Genomic DNA, 8,232 nt, shown 5'->3' with positions numbered 1-8,232 from the left:
CCAGTAGGTCCATCACAGATGGTCCATTGTGTAGTTTTGCGCTTAACTACAAAAAAAAAGTTGATACACTACTTATTGGGTTTTTAAAAACAGATTTGCTTAGAAAATCAAAAACAGAGTTGATTCATAGCTTGTTTGGTTGATGTAGCTTCAGAGGAAAGAAAAGTAGTCGCAATGACTAGCTGAAACTTTCAACGTGTTCTAAATAGATCAAAAGAAGTATAAATGAATGTGATTTGACCTTCTTTACTAGTGTTAATACTAAGAAAGTTATAATTATGTTTATTATCACATAGGTTTCAGGTACAAGCTCCTTTCAACAATTTCGAACTTTAAATCTTAAACTATGCTGTACGGAATATTACTTGCGGGACAATCTCTACGTTCTATGCAACTCCAAGCTAAATTTTCACAAAGCATATTGATATGACGCAATATGAAATTAACATTTGCATGATTCATATTAGGGTTTGAAAGTCATAAAATTTCTAATTGGCTCTTCACAAAGATTTTAACTAGTCTTCATCAAGTTCAACTCCTCCACTTCAATAACATGTACACGTACATGAATTCCATTTCATCAAATGTAGAAGTAAATTTTTAAAGAAAAACACAACTGTAAATATATATGTTTAACTTTAACTATCTCGCTACAGACTCTACTAATTCTACTGAGTTCATGACCCCAAAGTGACCATCATAGTTTCCAACCTCTAGATAATGCTACATTCTTTAAGTAGTTGAATTCAGTTTGTAAGCCTTCTTTGTGGGTACAAAGTTGTATAGCACGATTAACGTATGTGAAGTGGGAGATATTTTCTATGAGAGGTGGTGACTAAATCTTATGTGTGGGCCATGTTGACAGCATGGGTTTTCCGTTAACTGGCCCGACATGACCAGGTGGTTAGAGCGCTCCACTCGCAATCTGAGGGTCGCGGGTTCAAATCCCCGTCCCACAAAAAATGCTCGCCCTTTCAGCCGTGGGGGCGTTATAATGTAACGGTCAATCCCAATATTCGTTGGTAAAAGGAGTAGCTCAAGAGTTGGCGATGGGTGGTGGTGACTAGCTGCCTTCCCTCTAGTCTTACACTGCTAAATTAGGGACGGCTAACGCAGATAGCCCTCGTGTAGTTTTACGCGAAATCCATAACAAACAAACAAACAAACTTTTCTACGTATCTCAGAGTAGGACCTTGGCCCAAAAGCTCGTGCAATAGCAATGTCCTCTGTTTACGTGGTTACACATTATTCAAGGCTTATTATTATCATTTTGTTTCCATTTCTCTAACAATAAAAGAAAATTGACGGACTTGAATTGTTACTCGTGTATTGTTAGCCCCAACTTAAATAGCATCAAGTCACGAAATATGAACGCCTACGAATAAATGTGTTTGTGAAAAAAATGTTTAGGTGCACAAATTACTATACGTTTTTCGTCAAAATCCTGTAATTATAGGTGACGCAGAATTTTTATTCTTGTATATTATAGAGATCCAAGTGTATGTTCCAGATTTACTTTTTAAAGTGGTATTTCACATACTTAAGTGCCAAGATTTCTGTCTACAAGGACAACCAATAGTGTATCTCATAGCGATGAAAAACATTACTTAAGCCTAATGATCTTCTGAGAACCGTATAGTATTTAATGCACTGCCGGATAAAGTGAGCAACAATAAGGTGGACCAATGAACGGAGAAATATGTAAATATGTTTAAAAAGGAAATACCACCCTCTTTTTATACCATAAGAACGTTTCTCCGATGATAAGGAAAACGTCGGATCTAAATATTCAGTGTCAGATTTATATTCAGATTAAATTTAAATAGGCAGAATGAGTTTTATTTATTTCGGTATTTCTATCAAAATTGATTAAAATAGACTCGTTTACTTTAAATATTAAAACCAAAATTTAGTGAAACAATTTGTAGAAATTTCAAGTCCTTTCTTAATTAAACCAGTTTATTCTTTCTCGATACAACTTTCAGTAATACATGGAATTTGGCCTTTGTTGTTCCCAAACGTCATTTTATCAAAGTTAACTACACACTTCCTCAGTTGTAAGAAGTCCAACCATAATTGGCATGGGTCTTCAATGTCAGACAAGTACACTGTTACGTCTCCGTTCGTTAGTTAATATTCCGTAAAAATTCTTTCCGAAGAAACTTTACCGATACAAGTCGTTTCTTGAGTAAAACTGGTTTATTCTTTCTGAATACAACTTTGCGATACACTTAATTTCAACAGTCGCGCAATAACAAACGCTATAATTCTCAACGAACATCTTACGTGCTCAACAATATTCTCTCTCCGCAGTTCAATTACACATTACCTTACGTTGCTTCTTGGCCGGTCTTATATATACAAGACTACCCCAATCTAGTAGTCTCCGGACATTTAAGGAAGGGACGTGAATGTTCGAGAAGGACGTGGCGTGATACTAGTCACGTGACCACCGCTGACGCAACAATACTTTGTGTCTGTCCTTTATGCCCATGAGCTCAGTAGTTATCCACACTGGTTTCCACAGCCTTGCATAATGTTCTGTCACACCACAGATCTTCTGTATGGCTTCCGGTACTCCTTTGTGATCTAGCATCTTGATACTCACAAGGGTTTGCTGAGATACAGAATCTATGACAAAGTTGCACTTTTGGCCATCCAGCTTTCCTGTCACATAGACACTGTGTGTGTGCTTGCCATTTTACACCTAGCTATTGGGACTTTCATGGTGGGGTTGGTAGGCATCCCTCAGCACCAACCACTACTGGTTTTCCCAAGGCTGACTTATTGGTAGTATTTTTCTAATACTGGCTCTTCATATGTCCTTGCTCTCCACAGTTCCAACAACCTTTCTGGGTAGCAGCCTTTCCTGCTGTGGCATCTTCCCTGTGTTGAAGTTGCCGGAATTGAGCTCTCTTGTACCCAGGTTTGTTACAGTGCCAGCAAACTCCCTCAAACCTCTCTGAAAGCTGCCCTTTTCTGGCCTTGAATCCTGATGACCTTGGTACCCCTGTGCTGGGCTTAACGTAGCATTCGAATTCAAGAGCTCTGGCCATTGCATCCTGCATAGTAGAGGGGTGTGCTTGCTTCACTTGTACCTTCAGTTGTGGACTGTCCAAGGTGTCTATAAACTGATCCCTCAGCAACAGCTTAGGGACATCGTGTGGTGCAGTTGGGTAGGACTTATGTGCCATACTTTCCAAATCCTGTGCCAGCTCTTGCAGGATCTCCCCTTTAGTACAGACTATTGTCCTAAACATAGCCCTGTAGACTTCAGACTGATTTTGAGTTTCATACACGATTTCTAGGGCAGATACCAGTGCCCTATAGTTGTGCCTGTCATCTGCTGACAACTGTCCAAGTATTTCCAGTGATTGTCCCTTCAGGCTCGTTGCCATGGTGCTCCATCCATTCATTTCTGCCAGGAGCTTAAATTGTGCTCTTTATGCTTCCCACGGTGCCTTCCCATCGAATTCCTGTGGCTTCCTTCATACTAGATCCCCCCTTTTGCTAACATGCATGTCTGCAATGCGACTTCTGTCAGGACTGAAGATGTCTGCATTAGGGTTTAGCTGCAGTGTCTGGAAGAGGCTTCCTGTTGCCTGGGGCTGATTAGGTCAATAGCTAATATATCCTCCCTGTGTAAGAGACAGTAAATCGTCCTTTAATGTATTTAATTCACTTTGAAATTTACTAATGTTTTCCATTTTTACTTCTTGTTTCCTTTCTTGTTCCAGTTGCCACTGGTGCTGGTTTTCTTATCACTGCTGTAGTTTCTCTTCTTGTTCATTTTCTTTCTCCTCCAACCACTGCTGTACTCTCTCTTCTTGTTTCTTTTCTTTTTCCTCCAACCACTGCTGTAGTCTGTCTTTTTGTTTATTTTGCTGTTCGAGCTGCCACTGTTGCAGGTTTTCTTGCCACTGCTCTTGTCTCTCTTCTTGTTCCTTTTCTTTTTCCTCCAACAACTGCTATAATCTCTTTTCTTGTTTCTTTTCTCGTTCTTCTTGTATCTTTTGCTGTTCTTGTATTGCTGCCATCAAATCTGCTAAGCTGTAGTTTGATTTGACACTTCCCGTTTCCATCTTTTCTTATTTTTTCTTTTCCGTCCCACTCTCTGACACCAATTTGTTACGTATCTCCTTGTTCGTTAATTTCCGGTAGAAATTATTTCCAAGGAACTTCAGTGATAGAAGTCCTTTCTTGATTAAACCTGTTTATTTTTTTTTCGATACAACTTTTAGTAATATACAGAATTTCCACAGTCACTTTAATCTTAACAACTTTTATAACACACGCTATAAATGACAGTGATTCACAAACTTTACTTACGGTGCCTACTGTTCGCTTGACTCAATTATCTATCTCTCTGGTTTTCTTTGCCAGGCTTATAGAAACTCCAACGCGCATGTTCCCAGCGTCACGTGACTATACCGAAAATTAACAAACAAGCATATACGAAACACTATTATAGGGAAAGGCTTAAATAGCAAGTATAAACACTGTATCTTTAAAATAATAGTAAATATCAACTAATAACACTGAGACTCTGGAATTGATTTCATTAGTGACAACAGGAAAGAGTTCATGTTATTATTAATGTTGGGTGATCATTAATAATGTAGAGGCATTCTTAAATATAGAGTTTGTGATCTATGGCCCTGGAGTCGAGAATTTTAAAGTTTTCTAGAAGTATAGGGTAGTTGTTATTCTCACTGTGTAATCGGATAGAAGACTCAGGTGGACAAGTTACCTTATATCCGCTTCTAGCCGACATTCCCATGTGCTGTGTTTACGTATTTGTAGGTGACGTGTAGTTTTATCAATACAGGTAGCTTTACAACTACCACTAGTGTATTTATATACGACCCACGAGTTTAGAGGAATGGGTAGAGTGTCTTTGGTTCTAAAGATCTTGTTACGTCTTTGTGTTCGTTTGTTAATTTTCCGTAGAAATTCTTTCCGAGAAACTTCAGCGGTACAAGTCCTTTCTTAAATAAAACCAATTTATTCTTTCTCAATTCAACTTTGCAATACACTTAATTTCCACAGTCACTTTAACTTAAACACACGCTATAATTCACAATGATTCACGTACTTTACTTACGGTCACTACCGCTCACTTGACTCGATTAACTGTGTCTATTATCGTCAATCTCTCTATCTGCTTCTCCAGTTCCGATTAATTCTCTCGCTTTATTTGCCGCGCTTATATACAATAAAAGCGCGCGTCTAACAAACGCTAGGACGTTAGACAGGTTCCTTGATCTTTCTAGAACTCCAGCGCATGCTCCCAGCTGTCGTAACAATATTTTAAATTCTAAATGTTGACGTAAGTACTTAACGTAGGTGAATTAGTGGGTAATATGTTTTTATTATATTTTGAATTTGATATTTGAGTTTAAAACTTTGTTTGCCTATGAAAGAAATGATAAGAACTAATGGATAGTTTGAGACAGTGTGTGACTATTCGGTATGTTCTATTTTATTTGTTAACCATTTTTCATGTGATAACGTGTAAGAAATTAAGGGGATAACCATTATTTTGTAATGTGTTATAAATTTCTGAGTGTAGATAGAACAGATACTATATGCTATGTTTCGACGACTTAAAAGAAGGTTATATTTGAGGGAGTCTAGTATGAAACTGTCGTAACGAGTGTATAAGTCAGTAAATGTTTTCCTGCGGTAAACAGATTGTTTTCTCACATGTAAAGTTTATACATGGATGTTGTGAGTTTAGATATTTTAAACGTGATCAGTGTTATGAAAAAGTAGAAAAGTATCATCAACGTACTTTCTATACAATACTGGTTTGTAATAAAGGGGGTAATTACCCAGCCATTGGCGTTAGTAATCACATATACAAATATTTGGAAGGGTAGGACTTAAAGGTGATCCCATCGCAACTCCGTCTATCTGGTCATAAATTGGCCCTCAAGGAAAACCACTTCGTTTTTAATGGTAATATTTTGTCTATTATGGGATGTTATAGTGATTTTTTAAAACTATTATGGGATGTTATAGAACGATTTTTAAAATTATTATGTAATGTTATAATGGATTTTAACTATTATGGGATGTTATACTGTTTTTTAACTATTACCAACATATAGCCCGTCAAAAATGACTGGGCAAGCTTAATTTCGAAAAATTTATTTATTTCAATTAGCTATGAAATATGAGGTTAGGGTATACTATGGGTGGTAGTACTTGCCCAGTTATTTTTGACGGGCTACACATTAGTTATAATTAGAAGTCATTTGTCCAAGTATCTGTTCAAGTAATCTATCGATCCAAGTAATTCTGTAGTACCTCCAAAGAACTACAGTAACCCAATAGTTTGATGTCATCCACAAACTATTAATATGCTACTAATGTCCCTACTAATATCATTAATGTAAATAAGAATATGGAAAGATCCAAGAACTATCCACTCAGACACTCCATAAGTATCAAGTGTCTAGTTGTTTAGACTTCATTAATAACATCTTTTTGTTTTCTCTTATCCAGCTTCTTAAAATCCATTTTGTGTGGCCCCTTGTCAAAAGATTTTTTTTCATCTATAAGTAAACCCTTTTCACCATCAACATAACAAGTATCAACCTCGTTAACAGATTAGCAAATAAAATTTTCCCTTTAAGGGACCAATAACGATTTTTTGAAATAAATTATGTTTCACTTGATGGTTTTACAAATCTTTTATTATAATCACCCCTTTAAAAATAGGAGTAATATCAGTGATTCCATCACTACCAACTGTCTACTAATCCGTCATCCTATCACCCCTTTAAAAATAGGAGTAATATCAGTGATTCCAGCACTACCAACTGTCGACTTTGCTTGAATTTAATACTGGTGAAACCGTTATGTTTATTATTAATATTTGTTTTTACCATTAAATTATTAATATCCACTCGATTCACGTCAATCCCAATATTTACCATAGAATAAAAACTTTACAGACTAAAAATTATAGCTTTCTAGACTATGGTATATCTGACGTTAAAAGTAAAATCAAATGAAATCAACCGTGTTTTATCTCCTCTCTGTAAATATTTTCAGTTACAAAGGTGTTCAAAATTCACAAAAGCAGGCTATCCGTATTTTATTTTCTATCTATGAGAAGTTGTGAATTTTTTGGGGTTAGAAATTACAGACAACGTTATCATTCTCCGTACTTTGTATGTAAGTACGTGAGAGTTAAAACTGCAGTACTTCAAAAACATACGTTTTTTCCTTTTGGGTAATGGAGTTAAAGAGGGTTAACGAAAACAATCGTCATTCTAGCTTACCTATGTGTGAAATGAATAATGGAATCGTCAGAAGGTTTGTCATCTTTCATCTCTGTAGCTGTACAGGAAGAAAGGGAAACAGTCAAGACTGGTACCAATATCGAACAAAGGAGATGGCTGGATAACATGATAAAATATCTGTAAAATATTAAACAATTAGCTCATAAAATATAACTTTTATACGACCAAAGACGATATTCATCAAAGTTAGGCTGTCTTTAAAACAGCAGTGTACGATTTTGATGTAAATTATATAAATGTTTTTTCTACGTCCATAATGTTTTTGGGTTTACAAAATATTATTTCACGGTGTTTCTTTGAGATACAAATCAATAAAAATTAAAATACAAATGATTTAAAATACCTTTATTTAATACTCTACCTTGCAGGTGATAACAATGTTTTAAAATACCTTTATTTAATATTCTACCTTGCAGGTGATAACAAATGTTTTAAAATACCTTTATTTAATACTCTACCTTGCAGGTGATAACGAATGTTTTAAAATACCTTTATTTAATATTCTACCTTGCAGGTGATAATAAATGTTTTAAAATACCTTTATTTAATATTCTACCTTGCAGGTGATAAGAAAGGTTTTAAAATACCTTTATTTAATAATTTACCTTGCAGGTGATAACAAATGTTTTAAAATACCTTTAGTTAATAGTTTACCTTGCAGGTGATAACAAACGTTTTAAAATACCCCTATTTAATAATAATTTACCTTGCAGGTGATAATAAAGGTTTTAAAATACCTTTATTTAATACTATACCTTGCAGGTGATAACAAAGGTTTTAAAATACCTTTATTTAATAATTTACCTTGCAGGTGATAACATTTGTTTTAAAATACCTCTATTTAATAATAATTTACCTTGCAGGTGATAATAAAGGTTTTAAAATACCTTTATTTAATACTATACCTTGCAGGTGATAA

General features: G+C 35.5%; 1 protein-coding gene across 3 annotated transcripts in view; it reads right to left on the bottom strand.

Annotated features, from left to right (window-relative positions):
- The window catches only part of LOC111089550, a 37,910-nt gene that overhangs the window by 11,618 nt on the left and 18,060 nt on the right, over positions 1 to 8,232 (bottom strand). For 2 of the 3 annotated variants that reach the window (XR_002613794.1, XM_022402272.1), the window contains exon 2: positions 7,293 to 7,430. Coding sequence is in view for 2 of the 3 variants with exons in the window: in XM_022402272.1 (XP_022257980.1) it covers positions 7,293 to 7,420 (128 nt within the window). In the remaining variant the exon portion in view is untranslated. The remainder of the gene's footprint in view (positions 1 to 7,292; positions 7,431 to 8,232) is intronic. The other variant, XM_022402273.1, reaches the window with a different exon arrangement.

This window comes from Limulus polyphemus, unplaced genomic scaffold (assembly GCF_000517525.1).
Source record: "Limulus polyphemus unplaced genomic scaffold, Limulus_polyphemus-2.1.2 Scaffold6591, whole genome shotgun sequence".
NCBI lineage: Eukaryota > Metazoa > Arthropoda > Merostomata > Xiphosura > Limulidae > Limulus > Limulus polyphemus.
This window is presented reverse-complemented; position numbering and strand designations above follow the sequence as displayed.